General features: G+C 53.4%; 1 protein-coding gene across 2 annotated transcripts; it reads right to left on the bottom strand.

Moving 5' to 3' along the window:
* Window positions 1–1,815: 1,815 nt before the first annotated feature.
* Window positions 1,816–14,106, bottom strand: PIN1 (peptidylprolyl cis/trans isomerase, NIMA-interacting 1). 2 transcript variants are annotated; one of them, XM_055544166.1, is made up of 4 exons: window positions 13,952–14,106; window positions 11,428–11,640; window positions 3,305–3,415; window positions 1,816–2,440 (listed from the first exon to the last, which is right to left on the bottom strand). In XM_055544166.1, exons 1-4 carry the CDS (start codon window positions 14,007–14,009, stop codon window positions 2,331–2,333), a joined length of 492 nt encoding a protein of 163 aa, XP_055400141.1. In that variant the 5' UTR covers window positions 14,010–14,106; the 3' UTR covers window positions 1,816–2,330. The 2 variants fall into 2 exon arrangements, with proteins under 2 accessions (XP_055400141.1, XP_055400149.1); XM_055544174.1 differs by lacking the exons at window positions 1,816–2,440; window positions 3,305–3,415 and adding an exon at window positions 9,470–10,408.
* Between the last annotated feature and the right edge of the window lie 3,674 nt (window positions 14,107–17,780).

Raw genomic sequence — 17,780 nt, 5'->3', positions numbered from 1 at the left:
TGGACGTGACTGGCTTCACGGGGGAAGCTTTGCAGACCAGCCAGTGGCAGTACCCACGTCACCCCAAACTGAAGTGACCACACTGCCCCTAAGGTAGTTTGAGCAGGGAGGCGCCAGACCAGTGGCGTAGACTATGTTCTCATTATCCTGAGGGCCTGGGATCCAGGGCCTGGATTCTGGGCAGGGGCGGGTGGGTGGGAGTGTGGAGCAGGTGACAGAAGCCACAGCTTCTGAATTATGGATGCTGAGAGGGCTCCAGGGCATGTATTATCTAAGAGCAACTTTCTTTTGTGTTTGGAGTTTGGCTGCTGCTAGATAAAGGAAGAGGGAAGTCCATGGAGGCAGGTGGGGACCCCCAGGACAGACACACACCTAAGGACAACAGGGGGCACATGTTCCATCCCTGGTCAGGAAACTAAGACCCCATAAGCCAGGTGGCAAGGCAAAAAAGAAAAAAAGAAAAATTCCCTACCAGCCCCTACCCAGGAAAATGCACCCCTACCCTCTCCCTTCCCCAACAGTATCTTAGATGCCTGGGAGCTCAGGGAGACTGTCCTTGGGCATTTGGTGTTAAGGGGCACAGGCCCACTTCTCAGGTGGTACTTTGGAGAAGTACCCTGCAAACCTTTCTGCCCCCAAGTACTCATTTCCAATCCTTCCCAGAGGCTCCACTGGACCAGGAGCGGGGGTGATGGCTCCCCCAGCCCCAGAGAACGACAGTGGGGCCTCTGCCTGCTTCGTGGCCCCCACAGACGGTGGCAGAAGGGTCTGTCTGGAGGGGCAGCCAAGCAGCCAGAGCTGAGAGGAGGCTCATTAAACCTTCCTAATGACAAGCGTGCTAGCAGGCAGAAAGCAATTGCTCCAGAAACTGGCCAGATGGGAGTCGGCCCAGGTGACTATTTATGAGCAACTCAGGCCTGTGGTAAGAGACTCAGCCCTGGGGGTAGGGGGCTCTTCCTTGGGGTCAGGCCAGGCAGGGCTTATTTTATGGGATTCCCAAGCCCTGCTAGCCCACCACTCCCAAGATCCAGGCTGGTCCCCATTAAGTGCGTGTGTGGGGTGCAGAATGGACATAACCCCTTTTCCAACACACCCATGAACCCCCTGACTGACCTCTGAGCCTCCTGCCCAGGCCCGGATCCAAGGGCATCTGTGAGGAGTCACGCAGAACAGGTGGGCCACGCCCCCAGCCTCCACCTGAAGAGTCCCGCCCCCTCCCACATTTGCTGCAGGGATTCCTTCTGCTCAATGACCCTCCTCTTACATGTTCCAGCACAGAACTCCCCCCACCTGCCACCAGAAGGCTGGGCAGGACTCCTGCTCTCAGAGACATCTGGCAGTGCCCCTGCTCCCTGGCCCCTGTTGCCATGGTATTAGCATCTGCAAAGGTGCCTGAGTCCTGGCAGAATGCTTATGGTGACAGGGAAGTGGGCATCAGAGTATTGAGAGTATTTTGTTCCAACTGAAGTGGGCTGTGTGTGTTTGGGGTGGGGGGGGGGGTGGGGGTACGGCGCCAAGAGCACGAAGGGTGAACGGGGGCTTCACTCTGGTTCCGAGGATTCTCCTGCTCCACCTGACCTGCTGAACCCAGAGCTGTGCGGTCAGGGCCCTTGCATTCTGGAACATTCCTGAACATTCAAGTTTGAGGACCGTTGTTGTTCCACTTCCCTGAGAGTCTGCTGCTGCTATGAAGCATCCCCAAGAGAAAGGAGTGGCTTCCCAGGGAGGGAACATGGCCTGGACACCTGACGCCAGGGGTGGCGGGAGATGATCGCTGCCCCGGGGTGGGGGAAATGAAATGCCAGACAGCAGAGCAGTGGTTCCAGGTTTAATCAAGGGTGGGAAGGCGCTGCATGGCTGCTTAGAGAGGCCCCATAGCAGCCAGCAGCCTGGGCCCCACGCGGAGCGTCTGCTTTTTACAACTGAACAGAGGAACACGGCCTAACCAGCAAAACTCAAGGCCCACCTGCCCCCATCCTGGACCTGGTGCGGCACAGGGGCAGCTCAGCTAACTAGGCCTTTTCTTTGGGACAGGTCACTCCCAACCCTGGCCCTGGGAGCCCAGGGAGCCTCTCCACCCTGTGCCCTTCTGAAGTCGATTCCTAAAGGGGAGGGGGGTCTAGCAGGGACAGCCCCAACGGGAGCGGACAGGGAGCACCCGGTGGTGAAGGGCCCCCTCCCAGCCATTCTGGGATCAATAAATACTGTGTGACAGGAGAAGGGAGGGGTCCCCACTGGTTGGCCGGCAGCAGGGAGCGGAGTCTGCGGGCCCAGCCACCCCGTCCCACCCGTCTCCCCCCGGGGGGCCAGGCCTGGGCCATCCACACCCCTCACTCCGTGCGAAGGATAATGTGGATGCCCGAATCCGTGAACACGGGCCCACTCATCTCCCCTGTCCGCAGGGCGAAGGAGGCGTCTTCAAATGGCTTCTGCATCTGACCTGGGGGAGGAAGCAGGAGAGATGGTGGGTGGGGTCCAGACCTGCAGGCGGGACTGGGCAGACAGGGCTCCCACTGTGCTCCCAGGGCCCTCATTTGGACTTATCCGTCATGCACTTTACGGCCCTGTCACGGTGCCTGAGCTGGGTGCAGCTGGGGGCGGCAAGGCTATTAGGGAGGCCCCAGGAAGCCTGAGGACAGCATGACAAATGAGGGCAGAGTGGCTGTCTCCACTGTGCGCTGAGAGAGGAGTTTTAATGATAAACTGGTCTCCCTGGGCCCGCTTCCTGGGCCCTGCCACACTGTCTCACCTGCCTCCTTGGGTTGCCCACAGCCCCTTGCTGGCTCCCCAACACCCCTCAGCCTATTCTGGGCCCTTCCTTGATGCTCGAGACCCCAGGATAGAGGGGGAGGAGGCAGCGGCCTGGTTCCCTCTGCTCCTCCCTTCCCACAGCCCTAGGTGGAGAGGCCTGAACTTGGCGGGGTTGCTGATCTGACCCCCTCCTCCCCTCACTCTTGGTTTCTCCACCCAGGAGGACGGGCAGAGGATTCTGGGGGACGTGCTCTGGGACTCTTAGGGGCCCCAGCTTTGCACCTCAACAGAAGGAGAGGGAAATGGCAGCGAGCACCCACCTTGGTGGGCCTGTGATGGGGACAACTGAGCATAGAGACACACAGATGGACGCCCCACCCCGAGAGAGATGCCACCACCGAGGAGAAGACTCTGCAGCCTGAGGAAGGGACTCTGCTGCCACCTGGTGGACCCCAGAGGACAGTGCGACAGGGGCCATCCCTCTAGGTGGGGTGCGGGCACCAGTGGGTCAGAGGGTCTTGCTGGGGTTCAGGGGTGCCCATTCTTTGCACACCTCTGCTGAAGGCACCCAGGTCTCCCCTGGCCTTGGCGGAGCTGCAGTCGCTGAACTGTGAGGCCAGAGATTCAAAGTCCTCCTCTCCAGACTTAATCTTCTGGATGTAGCCTGCAAGAGGGACACAAAGGGAGGCCTCCCAGTCAGGGCAGGGCGGGCGGAGGGTTCCGGGCAGGGCAGCACTTCACTCAGAAGGGAGCCTGCAACCCCTGCCAATTGAGTGTGCATGAGCGTGCATGCACAACCACAGCCGGAGCCATACACACCCATGACCCTGTGGTCACCTCAAGAGCAGCTGGTCTCCTACCCCAGTCCTACACTGCTTTCTCTGTAACTGCCCCCTCCCTACACACACACAGGAACACATAATGAACAAGGCACGGCCTCTTCCTACCCCCACACACTGAGACAAAGTCTACCTCCAGGCTCTGCTGGGGAGGGCAGCAGAAGACAGGACAGACGTTACAAAGGAGACTGGGGGACTTCCCTGTGGTCCCGTGGTTAGGACTCGGGGCTTCCAACAGAAGGGGCACAGGTTTGACCCCTGGTTGGGAATTAAGATCCCACAGCAGCGCAGCCAAGAAAATAAAAATCAAAAGGGACACTGGGATGCCCTAGGGCAGTGGTAGGAAAATTTTCTAGAGGCTTCTAGGACAAAGGCAGGAGGCCACAGCACTAGCCCAGCTCTGCTACAGGGGATGGCTGAGCCCTCAGCGCAAGGGCCTTGGCTGTCCCGTCTGACCAAAGTGTGAGGAAGGCCAGGGCCACTTCCTGGGGTGTCATGAAGAACCCTGGAGGCGGCCTGGCTGGGACTCAGCAAGGGACAGGCGGCAGACTGCACCCCGGGGCAGCTGACACGGCTCTTCTCCCAGCTGCCCTGATGGGGTGAGCTGGCAGCGCGCCAGATTCACCCTCTGTGCAGCCCAAACTAGATACCGATTCTCCCTGGGGGGACAGGGAGACCGGGGTGATGGGAGGGAAGGAAGAGGACTGAGGGAAAGGGCTCCCAGCAGAGGGCAACACCACGGTGACACTTCCACCCATGGCTCCCGTCTGACCTAAACGAGGCTGTGCCACGCCTGGCACCTTTCTGAGCGCCACACGGACGCTGCTGATTAATCCACTTGGTGCTCAGAGACCCACACACCCAGCCAGACCATCTGCCTGTCGCTGAGCCGGTGGGAACTTCACCTTGGCTCACGGATCTCCGGCTCCGGTCTAACCTGTCACTGTCATCCGTCCATCCGTCCAGGACGCTACGACAGCACACCCGTCACCCCACCCCCCATCTCACTACAGGTCACGGCAGTAACTCGTGTCCTGGCATCTGATCTGCTTGGCTGCTTCCACAGCTGTTCCCGTGACCCCTGCCTGGAATGTGTCCCTGTGCCTCTGAGCCTCGACCATCGGTCATTTGCCAGCCAGTCACAGGGACATGAGGCACAGTGCCAGGCACTGAGAGACACCTTGACAAATGGCACCCGCTGTCAGCATTCTGTCCTCCCTTCTGTGGGGCCCGGCCACTCGGACTGCCCTGCTTCTTTCTGACCTGCGTACCCGTCTGCACCCTGTGGTCTGCACTGGCTGTCACCGCACTGTGCTGCCTGGTCAGACAGGCTCTCTGATGTGACACGGCCCAGCCCCCTGTGGCCCGCATGCTGCAGTGGCTTTTTTGGGGGAGGAGTTGGGGGGGGGGGGGGGAGGCTGCACCCTGCAGCTTGTGGGATCTTAGTTCCTTGACTAGGGATCAAAGCCAGGCCCTCAGCAGTGAAAGCCCGGAGTCCTATGCACTGAACCGCCAGGGAAGTTCCTGCAGTGCCTCTTGCCGTGAAAACCCGGGTGGGCTCCCAATACCCCCCGTGGCTGCCAGGTGGACCCCCTGTGCCTGACACATCCACAGCTGACTCCGATCTGAACTGGATGGCACAAGGATTCCCCTCCTCCATCTCTTCCTCTCCCTGGATTCTGGTTATGTCCTCAGTCTCACCCGAGCAACACTGAGATATGCTCCCCCCCTCTCCTGTCTGGACTCCAGTAAACCCAGCCAGGGAATCCTGAGTGCAGCGCCCCCCAGTGTACCTGCCCGCCTCCAGGTACTTTGGGGGAGCACCGCTGCATGGGCCCAGCATCTGGGGAGTCGGCCCCGGTCCTGAGCCTTGTTCAAGCACCCCTTGCAGCATCCTCCAGCCACTGGGGCTGGGGGCACAGCTGCAGGGATCCCTGAAACTAGGCAGCCTGGCAAGGACACACGGTGTGTGTGACGCAAGCAACAGCAGCCTAAGAACTGAATAAAAGCCAAGCTTTTCTCCCCATCATTCGTAGCACTCACATCTTCCTGTGATCAGCAGCTCTCAGAATATATTCTGCTACAGGACTTCCCTGGTGGTCCAGTGGTTAAGAACCCGCCTTGCAAAGCTGGGGGACATGTGTTCAATCTTTAGTTGAGAACGAAGATCCCACACGCCTCTGAGCAACTAAGCCCACAAGCTGCAATTAGTCTTCATGCCGCAGTGACAGATCCCATATGACCCAATGAAGAGCCCACGTGCCTTAACTATGACCTGATGCAGCCAAATACATAAATACATTTTTGTTTAAAAAAAAAAAAAATATTCTGCTTGGATGGGACTGATTTTTTTTCTTACTTTTTGGCCACGCCCCATGGCATGTGGGATCTTAGTTCCATGACCAGGGATCAAACTTGCGTCCCCTGCACTGGATACATGGGGTCTTAACCACTGAACCACAGGGGAAGTCCCTGAAATGATTTTTTAAAAAGAAACAAGACTTCCTTTCTGAGCTCTCCTTTCTAAAGCTGACCTTTGGGAGTCTGGCCACAAGCCAAGGTGAAAAGCTAGGGACTTTCCTGGTGGTCCAGTGGCTAAGATTCCACGCTCCCAGTGCAGGGGGCCTGGGTTCAAACCCTGGTCAGGGAACTAGATCCCACATGCTCCTGCTAAAGATCCCACATGCCTGCCTGCTGTAACTACTGAGACCCAGTGCGACTGAATAAATAAAAATACATATTAAGAAAAAAGGCCCCCCAAAAGCTCTTTCTTTCTCCATCACATGCACTGAGTTAAGGCCGGGTGAGCACACAGAAGGTGAAAATCTGCAAGCCAAGGAGAAAAGCCTCAGAAGAAACCAAACCAATCAACACTCTGATCTTAGACTTCCAGCCTCTAGAACTGTGAAAAATAAATGTCTGTGGCTAAGCCACCCAACCTGTGGTATTCTGTTGTAGCAGCCAGTCACATCATAATGATTCCAGCAACAGTGAGTGAACACGTGGAGTGCTCTCTGACTCTAAAGAGGTTTAGAGACAAACTAGGGAAAGGGTCTGGACAGGGAAAAAGGTGATGGAATTAAGTCTGCCTTCCTCAAGACCCAAATTCCAGGGATTACCCCGGTGGTCCAGTGACTAGGATTCTGTGCTACCAAATCAGGGAGCCAGATTCGATCCCTGGTTGCAGAAGCAGATCCCACATTCCACAATTAAGAGTCTGCATGCTGTAACTAAGGATCCCGCATGCTGCAACTAAGACCAGGCATGGCCAAGTAAATATTAAAAAAAAAAAACCCCAAATTCCAGGAGAGGATGTCTAGAGACCAGAGACCCCAGCCTGAAACCAGGAGCCTGGAAGGGAGCCACCCACCGTGAGTGGGGACACTGGGTGGAAGGCGCTCACTAACCCTCCAGACCCTGGGCACGGGGTACGGGGATGGGACTCACACTGGGGCCTCTCTGCGACCTTGGGCACGTAGGGATGGAGGAATGGGCAGTAGGCAGTAGGCTTCTCTGTGGCCTGGCTTCTTTACACAAGGACACAGGCAATGACAGGCAGCCGGTCCCCAGATCCCTGACAAGCCTTTGGCTGCAGCCCAAGAGCTGCAGAGGAGCTGGCCCTGAGAAAGAAGCCTCGGCAGAAAATGTGGACACACTGCTTTTCAAGGCAACTGGGGAGCACAGGTTCTACATGGGTACGGAGGGACCCAGGCTGCCAGCGGCAGACTGTGCCACTGAAAGGCTGATCTCGTCATTACCTGGAACAAGCCCATGATGAGAAGAGGGGACGGGGAGAAAACATCCTTCTTCATCAAAGAGGAAACCAGGTCCTGATGCCCAAAGCTTGCTGACCTGGCACATGGGTGTCTGGTGACCAAGTGTACTGAAGTCTGCGCCATCTTACTGCACCCTCATAAAGACCCCTGAGGGGGCCCATCTCAGGACACTAAGACCACAGGCCAATGTCAGTGGAGGCTCTGCATGCGGAGCCCACCAGGCCTCCCATGCCCTGGCCCAGTGCTCCACCCATGGACCATTAGCAAGCAGGAGAGGCTGCAGTAGGCAAAGGCCTTGTCCTGACCCTGGCCCCCACCACACACACCTACATGACTGGGGTTAAGGCTCTACCATGCAGACAGCATGACACTGAGCCCATTGCTCTGCTAAGCGTTCAGCGGTTGGCTGGCCCCTGGATCTTCAGGCCACCCTGTGCCCATTCTACAGATGAGGCCAACTGAAGCTCCTAGAATGAAGACACTTGCTTGAAGCTACACAGCTGGATTCCCTGGTGGCTCAGTTGGTAAAGAATCCGCCTGCAATGCAGGAGACCCCGGTTTGATTCCTGGGTCGGGAAGATCTGCTGGAGAAAGGATAGGCTACCCATTTCAGTATTCTTGGGCTTCCCTGATTGCTCAGCTGGTAAAGAATCTGCCTGCAATGTGGGAGACCTGGGTTTAATCCCTGGGTTGGGAAGATCCCCTGGAGAATGGAATGGCTACCCACTCCAGTATTCTGACCTGGAGAATTCCATGGACTGCAGTCCATGGGGTCACAAAGAGTTGGGCACAACTGAGCAACTTTCACACAACTGGCACCGAGATCCACCTATGGGCCAGTCCAGGGAGGGTCACATTACCTCTGACCTTACCCGCTCCCTGCCCCTCTATCACCCAGTCCTCCTGATTCTGCCCACTCAAGCTCTCTAGAATCTACTCCCCCTGCCTCCTACCTACTCCAAGTTCAAGTCACGCTGTTTCTAGCTGCAATTCCTCCCACGGCCTCCACCAGGCCCCCTGGCACAGGGAGGCATGTTCAACCCCTGCTAACACTTCCGAGTCTACACTGATTTAAGGTGAGGCCCCAGGGCCCAGCTGCTTACTGGGCGCACCCACAGATACCCCTTCCCCAGACCCAAGCTGACCTCAGTACCCCCAGGCTCCCACTGCAGCTGTCAGCCCCACTAGACACGTCCTAGTCCCTCAGAGATGGGACAGGCGGCATCACTCCCAGGCAGGCCCAACAGCCCAACAGCTTTTCTTCCAAGCGATGCTCAGATGTCCCCATGTCTACCTGCCATCTCTGGCTGGGACTGTCCCCCAGGCTTCTATCTCTGGCCTGCTGCTCTGCTCAACCCAGATCCTCTCATGGTTGCCTTGCCAAGGTTTCTTCCTCTAGCCCTCAGACTTAGTGAGACTCTCCCCAGATTGCGCCTCTTCCCGAGTCCCGTAATCCAGTGACGACATCTCCTGCCACTCACTCTCCAAGTGCCCATCACCTTCTGTGCACTCTCACGTGGTCCAGAAGCCTAAGAACTGGGACCATTTGAGCTAAAAGCATCCAAGAGGTCATCTATTGGTTTCTTCTGAGCATCCCGCCACATCCTCTTCCCCTGAGTGGCAGCCAGACCCCACTCATCACTTACTGCTTACTGCTGGCCCATCCAGCCTGGGCCTGGGCCTTCCAGCTTTCCTGGCCCCTCACCCTCCAGCCACACAGCTCTTTCTGAAAAGCCAGGACTGTAGGGCCCTTCTCCCAGCGTCACGTGGCCATGTGTTTCCTGCAGCCTCTGGAAAAGGACCCAAACTTTTGGCCTCAGCCTGGGCCCTCCTCCACCTGGATGGGACCTGCCCTGATGGGTTTCATCTCTCTTCAGTCCCCTGCAGTCTTCCCCTGAGTCCTGCCCAGAGCCCAGCCCCAGGCCTTCATTTCTGCTGCTTCCTCTGCCAGGATCCCTTCTTGCTTCCTCTGGGTTCAGGAGACCCGGATGTGGGCGCTACTGTGGGCCAGGCTTTGTGTCCGGTGTGCAGTGGGCAAAGAGACAGACCCAGCCTCTGCCCTAGGGAGCTTGGGAGGCGAGCTATTTTTTTTTTTTTTTTTTTTGCTGTGCTGGATTGAAGCATGCAGGCTTCTCTAGTTGTGGCACACAGATTAGGTTGCCCCAAGGCATATAGGACCTAAGTTGCCTGACCAGGGCTGGAACCCACCTCTCCTGCACTAGAAGGCAAATTCTTAACCACTGGACCATCAGGGAAGTCCAAGGAAGTAAGCTCTTTAAATCTGCCTTCAAGATTCCGTGCAAAAACTTGGCTCCACTCTACAAGGCTGAGAAGTGGGTGGCTAACAGGTGCCACTTATCATGCTGGGGACTGTATGGGGTGAACAGGTGTGGGTGTAGGTGTGTGTCAGTAATATCCCACAGGCCAGTTATGTGGCCCAAAACAACAGCCAATACGGACTAACCATGCCAGGCCTGTGCTAATAACCACCATCTTAATGGCCAAGAGCAATTACAGAACATTTACTAGATGCCAAGGGCTGTTATTCGTGCTTTACTGCACTAGGGCTTCCCTGGTGGCTAGAAGATAAAGAATCTGCCTGCAGTGCACGAGACCTAGGTTCGATCCCTGGGTCAGGAAGATCCCCTGGAGAAGGAAATGGCAACCCACTCCAGTATTATTGCCTGGAGAAATCCATGGACAGAGGAGCCTGGTGGGCTACAGACCATGGGGTCACAAAGAGTCGGACACGACTGAGCGACTAACAGTTTTTTTTCTTCACCCTATGTGCTGGGTCCTATTATCTTAACACTAACTTTGTAAGTTAAAAGACTGAGGCTGAGATGTTAAGTAGCTTGCTCAAGGTCACACAGCCAGGACCTGGAAGAACTGGATGGGCACTCAGGCTGTTTGGGCAGGGGTGAGACGCTGGTTCTGTGGGGTTGGAGGGCCTGGGAGGTGTCTGGGATCTCTGGTGAGAGAGGCTGAGTGGATGATGAAACCACACTTGTGATCCAGACCAGCACTGGCCGACAGAACTACCTGCAAGGACGGAAATATTCTCCAGTTGTGCTGTCCAAAATGGCAGCCTATAACCAAGTGGGACTACTGAACAGTGTAGCTGGTGTGACTGAGGAACCAATCTTTAATATGACTTAAATTGAACTAATTTACATGAAAATAACCACATGTAGATAGAAGCGGCCACACTAGATAGCTCTAGACCAGGATGCTGAGGACTACAGCCCTGGGGTCAAATCCTGCTGTTTCTGTAAATAAAGTTTTATTGACACATGGCCACGCCCATTTGTTTACACATCACCTGTGGCTGCTATGGAGTTGCCAAGCAGAGCTGACAGAGACTGTATGGCCCACAAAACCTAAACTATTTACCATCTGGCCTTTTAAGAAAAAGTCTGCCTACCAACTGCTGCTCTAGACTGTGGAGGAAACACAGAACCGAGCGACGAACAGCTTGCTCAGAGCCGAATTAATTCACTGACTCTGTCGGCTAGTTCTAACACTGCTACTTTTCCAACCTCCCTCCTGACCCATCCACATACGTGCCCCAGACCCTGCTTGATGACACTACTCTCCAGGATAGCTCCCACTGAATGACGACCCGCAAAGTGATAACTGTGTGCCACCCATTACACCGTTTCATCTCACTGAGCTTTCACAATGGCCCATGAAGGCAAGGAGATGACGATGTCCATTTGACAGAGGTGAAAACTGAGTTTCAAGGAAGTGACATGAATCTCTCAAGGTCAAGGAGCTCCTAGGGGCATAGTGACCATGTGAACCCAGGTCTGCCAGCCCCAAGGCTGCATCCTCTCCACCAACCCTGGCCCACTCTCAAACACCAGCTGGGGAGGAAAATGAGAGGCAGCCATGGAAGCCAGGCTCATGCCACCAACAGGCACTTATAGGCCGGCCAAGGCCACAGCTGATGGCTAAGCAGGCTGAGGTGGAGGATCTCATGTGATTTCTGTAAAGCTTGCACTGCCCTTGGGGAGAGGGACCACCCCTTCCCCCAAGTCTAGTCTCCAACCCCTGCTCACCATTGATCAGCTCCAGGGCCTCCTCCTTGGTTCGGGTGATCTTCTCCTGCCGCCAGGATGAGGGCCGCCGTGACTGGCTGTGCTTGACCAGCAGGTGTGAACAGCGGACCCTGGTGGGCTCCCCTTGTCCATTTTTGCCGCTGCCACTGCTGTTGCCACTGGGCCGCTCCCACTGGCTGGCGTTAGTGATGTGATTGAAGTAGTACACCCGGCCTAGAAGGGCGGGGGGGTACACAATTTAGCTGGGACCTGCTCAGAGGATACCTCTGTCAAGCCATGATATGGAACTGGCCAACAAGATGCCTTCATTCAGCCAGCCCACTGCTGTCCACCAGTGTCACCAGGACTTAGGGAGCTAACCCTCTAGGTGGGAGGCAGACAGACAATAAACAAGCAAGTAAGACCACATAACAACTTTGGTCATTAATAACTTCAAGGGGGGGAAATAACCCAAGGTGAGGAAGAGAGGTTGGAAGCGTGCACTCAGTAGCCAGACTCCCTGTTCAAATCTGCCACTCACTCCCTGTATGATCTCCCTTCTCCGGGCCTCAGTTTTCTCACTTGTAAAATGGAAATAACAACAGTACTTGCCTGAATGGTTTTTGGAAGGGTTGTATGAGTTCACATCTGTAACGAGTTTAGGATAGCACTTGACACATATTAACATATTATCGACTGGGGGATTTTTGCAGAAACTAACGCCTATGGCTGGCGATTTGTTATATAAGTGAATGTTGAGTAACATTTGGGTAACGAAAGACGTACTAATACATCTCTGGTCAAAACATGGGCTTCCCAGGTGGCGCAGAGGTAAAGAATCTGCCTGCCAATGCAGGAAGCAAAAGAATCTTGGGTTCGATCCCTGGGTTGGAAGATACCCTGGAAGAGGAAATGGCAACTCACTCCAGTATTCTTGCCTGGGTAATCCCATGGACAGAGGAGCCTGGTGGGCTACAGTCCATGGGGTCACAAAGAGTCGGACACGACTTGAGCATGCACATGTCACTGTGAGGCGTCTGGTCAATAAGAGTGCAACAGCTACTAGTACCTCCAAAACAAAGCAATGGGTGTTTATTCTGCTGCATAAACTGTACCCATGTGTGTCAGACACAAAAGTTTTGTCCTTTTCCCCTACCCAGTTACAGAACTGGGGTCCAGCATTACTGGGGTCAGATGTTATCCAGAGACTAAAGAGCATGGAGTGAGGGCTGCCAACAAGAAGCTTGAAGTAGGACCCAGCAGAGATAGGGTGTCATTCCTGGAGCAGAGTCTGCCCGGCTTACACGGAGGACTTGTGCCGAACACCGTGAAGGGCTGGATGGCACCCTCAGGGAACACTATCAGGACTGAACTGGGTAGAAATGGCTGGAGTAGGAGCCCCAAATCGGGCAGAGCATCGGCTTTACACTGTAGGTCGCATCCACAGGTCAAGGCTGCAGGGTGGGGTGGGGGTTGGTGAGAGCTGAGCCACTGACTGCCTCAAAAACCTTGGCAATGGGTTCCATCTCCCTGAACCTCAGTTTTCTCATCTGAAAAGTGGGGGTGAGAGAATAAGGACATCAAACCTCCAGGGGGTTAATGTGGAGAGTGGATGGTGCTGTATGCAAAGTGCTCCTGATGTTCAAAAAATCAAATTATTACTGTGATTATGACTGCTAGGCTCTATGGAGAAAGAAGTGTAAAATACTGGAACCTGCATCTTAGTAGTTTGCAGCAAGAAGGGTAGGGGGCTCTGGAGTCAGAATGACTGGGTGGGAACCCAGCCCCCACCTCCTGAAATCAATGACCTTGGGCGGGTTCCTTGCATTTTCTGGCCTTGAGTTTCCTGATCTGCAAAACGGGGGTAACAATTACCTCTCTCCCAAAATTATGGCCACTTAGAGAAAGCACACACCCAAAATGCTTGTAACTATGCTTGGTCCTGAGATAAACGTTCCCTATTCTTGACATTATTATTGGGGAAAAGCCTTAAGTCGGGTTCCGGAGCACAAGGGCAGTTCTCAGGCAGAATACCACCGGCCGGATATCGCAAACTCAGAACATGGTGTGGATGGCAGCGAGCGTATTAGCAGAAGGAGGTTGTGGATCCGAGGCCGAACAACACCCTAGGGCCCCGCCCTGAGCATGATGTTGGGGTGTCCTCCCCAAGGGGTCCCCCCTGGGACCAGCGGGTTGCACAGACCTTCCCTCAGGACTTCTGGTGCATTAGGCCGAACGAAAGTGTCAGTCAGATCGGCAGGGCCAGGGCCATCGCCTGAGGGAGTGCCGCGGGATCACCATCCCCCTGCCACCCCGGGAGCACCCTGGGACTCCCCGGCCACGGCCCTTGCCTCAGTTTCCTCGGGATTCCCCTCTCCTCAGGCTCGCAGCCCTCACAGGGTGGGCCGGGGCCGTTACCCCGGGACGACGCGGAGGAGCCAGGACCCCACGGGAACCGAGCGGCGGTGCCGCGCTCGAGGGGCAAGCTCGAGCCTTGCCTCTGCGGGCCCTCGCGGCCCCGTCCCAGCCCCGACCCCCGCGGCACCTGAGCTGCGGCTCATACGCTTCTCCCAGCCGGGCGGCAGCTTCTCTTCGTCCGCCATCTTCCCTCCTGCCGCAGAGGCCGCTCCGCCTCCGCCGCACCGCCTCTGCCGCCCGCGTCCGCCCACCGCTGCTGCCGATTGGCTGAGCCCGCCCCGCAAGGGGTCCTGGCGACAGCACTCATTGGGCACCCTAACTGTCCGGACTGACTCTCTGGCTTTCTATTGAGCAGAAGCGGGGGGTGGGCGGAGCCTCCCACCTTTAATCTGGGCCCCGCCCCCGGCCGGCCTCACCCAGGTCCCGCCCTCTTCCTTTCCTCGGCCGCTAATTGGTGGGAAAGGGACGCGAACACGCCTTCTCAACGCCCTCTGCTGAGCTTTCAAAAGTTCCGACCCCTCCTTTGCGTTCTTCGCCGCAGAGCCCATCCGATTGGCTACTACTGCAGCAATTCCCGCCTTCCTAAACCATAGCCCGCGGGCTGTAGCCTCCCGTGCCGAAGTGTCTGGCTTGTGTGGAGGTAACCGCAGCGAAGGAAATTCTTGAAAAAGGCGGTGCTGCCTTTGCTGTTGCCATAGCAACGCAGTTACCTTGGTGATGAACAGCTAAGAATCCAGAAGCCTATATTTGGCTTCTCCGTTCTCCCTCGTCCCACCTGTTTCCCCCAGATGTCCAAAACTAGCCCACCTCCTTTTAATTTTTTGTGCAAGACTCTCCCTATTTTACTGACCCAAACACCTTCCATTTCCTTTGAAATCTACTTTACTTCACTAATTCCCTCCCAGTTTGGCTTCTGCCTCTGTCCTGGGTGACTCGTGGGTGTTGGCATTGCCATTCAGATGAGGACACGGTGGCTTTGTGGGTGGAAATTTGTGGGTGGAAGCGCGGGTGGGAGGATAATGAGCTCAGTTTGAATCAATTTACTTTTTAAATTTATTTTTTATTGAAATATCAGTTGAATAAGTCAATTTAAAACGAAGGCTGTGGCACTAAAGGGACATTGAAGAGGTGGTTGGAGACCTAGGGCTGTAGATTTACGTGGGGATCGGGACACCAACAGGGAAGGGTTCAACTAAAGTTCATCTATAGAAGGAAGAGAGTGAAAAAGCTAGCTTAAAATGCAACATTGAAAAAACTAAGATCATGGCATCTGGCCCCATCACTTTATGGCAAATAGATAAGGGGAAAGTGGAAACAGTGACAGATTTTATTTTCTAGGGCTCCAAAATCACTGTGGATGGTGACTGCAGTGATGAAATTAAAAGACACTTGCTCCTTGAAAGGAAAGCTATGACAAACCTAGACAGGGTATTAAAAAGCAGAGACATCACTAAGCCGACAAAGGTCTGTATAGTCAAAGCTACAGTTTCTCCAGTACTCATTTATGGATGTTGAAAGTTGGACAATAAGGAGGGCTGAGCGCCAAAGAACTGATGCTTTTGAATTGTGGCCCTGGGTAAGACTCAAGAGTGCCTTGGACTGCAAGGAGATCCAACCAGTCCATCCTAAAGGAAGTCAGTCCTGAATATTCATTGGAAGGACGGATGCTGAAGCTGAAGTTCCAGCTGATACCATCACTTTGACCACCTGATGTGAAGAGCCAACTCATTGGGAAAGACCCTGATGGTGGGAAAGATTGAGGGCAGAAGAAGAAGGTGACAGAGGATGAGATGGTGGGATGGCATCACCGACTCCATGGACATGAGTTTGAGCAAACTCCAGGAGATGGTGAAGGACAGGGAAGCCTGGTGTGCTGCAGTCCATGGAATTGCAAAGAGTCGGACATGACTTAACAACTGAACAACATAGCATACAACCTTATGTAACTGTTAAAAAGAATGAGGCGCAGTGACATGAAACACAGGGAAACATGTCTAGGACAAATTACAGAAGCAGGATGCAGCTGAAAGTTAAAAGCACCCAGGAACCAGATTGCTTTGAGTTCAAAGTCTGGCTCTACCACAAGGTCACTTTCTGTGACCTTAACAAATTACTTAACCTCTGTACTTCAGCTTCTCCATCTGCAAAATGAGGGTAAGAAAAAAACATGTCTCATGAATATCCTTGATGTAAAGATTAAATGAGTTAATCTATAGAAAGCATTCAAAAACAAGTGTCTGGTCCATAGCAAGGGTAGGTATTGCTGGATGAAAAAAAAAAAAGCAAAACATAGTACAGCATAGCAATTATAGTATGTATGAAAGCATAACAAGGGACTTCCCTGGTGGTCCAGTGGCTAAGACTTTGTACTCCCTAAGTAGGAGGCCTAGGTTCAATCGCTGGTCAGGGAACTAGATCCTACCTACCAAAACAAAGACCCAGTGCAGCCAAATAAATATATATTAGAAAAAAGAAAGCATAATAAAACCAAAAAGATAAACAAAAATTAACTTTGTATATTATTGCTAAGTTGCTTCAGTCATGTCCGACTCTGTGCAAGTATTATAATTAACTCAAACTGTATAAAAATAGTTGTGTATCACTGAAAATTTCTGGATTTATCCAAAGATGTTAATGACTAATACTGGTGATGCAGGTGAAGGAAGAAATGAGGAACTTAAGTTATAACATTCTGACTTTAAGCATGTATTAGCATAGTAATAATAATCTTTTTTTAAAGATAATTTTAGATTTAAGGCTGGACTGCAAAAGTAGTATAGTTCTCAAAGTCCTTTACCCAACCATCCCTTATATTAGCATCTTACATAATAGAATAGAGGCTGTCAACCAGGGGTGATATTGTTCCCCAGGGGACATATGGCAAGTTTAAGACATTTTTGGTTGTCACAAAAAGAGAGAGATGCTACTTGCATTTAGTGGGTGGACGCTGAGGATGTTACTGAACATCCTGCAATGTACAGCCTCCACAACAAAGAATTATCCCCCCAAATGTTAACAGTGCTAAAGCTGAGAAATTCTGCCACAGAATAATGATGAAAACTAAGAAATAAATATTGGTCCAATACAATTAAGTAAACTAGATTTTAAATAAAAGAATTTCCTGTTTCCCTAGTAATATCCTCCTCCAGGATGTGACCATTTCTAGGTCTTTCCTTGTCTTTCATGATCTTGATACTTTTGAAGAGTACAATGGCTTTCATTCTGATGTTTGGACATGATGATGTCTGTCCAATATTTTCTCACGATTTATTGAGGTTTGGACTTCCCTGGTAGCTGAAATGGTAAAGAATCCACCTGCAACGCGGGAGACCTGGGTTCGATCCCTGGGTTGGGAAGATCCCCTCGCGGAGGGCATGGCAACCCACTCTAGTATTCTTGCCTGGAGAATCCCCATGGACAGAGGGGCTTGGTTGGCTACAGTCCATGGGGTCACAAAGAGTCGGACAAGACTGAGCAACTAAGCACCACCAGCACATACATCATTGGAAAGGACACCACAAAGATGACATGCCCTTCTCAGTGCATTGTACCAGGCGGTTAATGACGTTGCAATGTATTACTGGTTGTATTAGGGTTTCTATTGCTGTCTAACATGTTAGCCTACAATCTAGTGGATTAACATTTACCATCTCAGTTTCTATGGGTCAGGAATGCAGAACAGTTTAGCTGGTGTCAGCAGGAGCGGCTATGGTCTTATCCCAAAGCTTGACTGGGCAGGATCTGCTTCCAAGCACCCTCATTTGGTTGCTGGTAGGATTTAGTTGCTAACCGAACATGGAATTTAGGACCACAATTCCTCACTGGCTATTGGCTGGGGGTCAACAAGGCAGCTCACAACATGGTATCTGGCTGGCTTTCATCAATGAGCAAGAGGGCAAGATGGAAACCACAACCTAATCTCAGAAACGATATCCCATCATTTTTGCTATATTGTT

The sequence above is a fragment of the Bubalus kerabau genome, chromosome 1 (genome assembly GCF_029407905.1).
Source record: "Bubalus kerabau isolate K-KA32 ecotype Philippines breed swamp buffalo chromosome 1, PCC_UOA_SB_1v2, whole genome shotgun sequence".
In the NCBI taxonomy this organism is placed as follows: domain Eukaryota; kingdom Metazoa; phylum Chordata; class Mammalia; order Artiodactyla; family Bovidae; genus Bubalus; species Bubalus kerabau.
The sequence above is the reverse complement of the archived record's forward strand: the minus strand, read 5'-3'. Positions and strand labels throughout refer to the sequence as shown.

What these genes read in the sequence shown, in the direction of transcription:
- PIN1 (XM_055544166.1), bottom strand. Translation starts at nt 14,009, where the DNA reads ATGGCGGACGAAGAGAAGCTGCCGCCCGGCTGGGAGAAGCGTATGAGC. An exon ending in GCGTATGAGCCGCAGCTCAG is followed by an intron (nt 11,641 to 13,951) that starts GTGCCGCGGGGG and finishes CCGCCCTTCTAG; the next exon opens with GCCGGGTGTACTACTTCAAT. An exon ending in CCTGGGTGCCTTCAGCAGAG is followed by an intron (nt 2,441 to 3,304) that starts GTGTGCAAAGAA and finishes TTCCTCCCCCAG; the next exon opens with GTCAGATGCAGAAGCCATTT.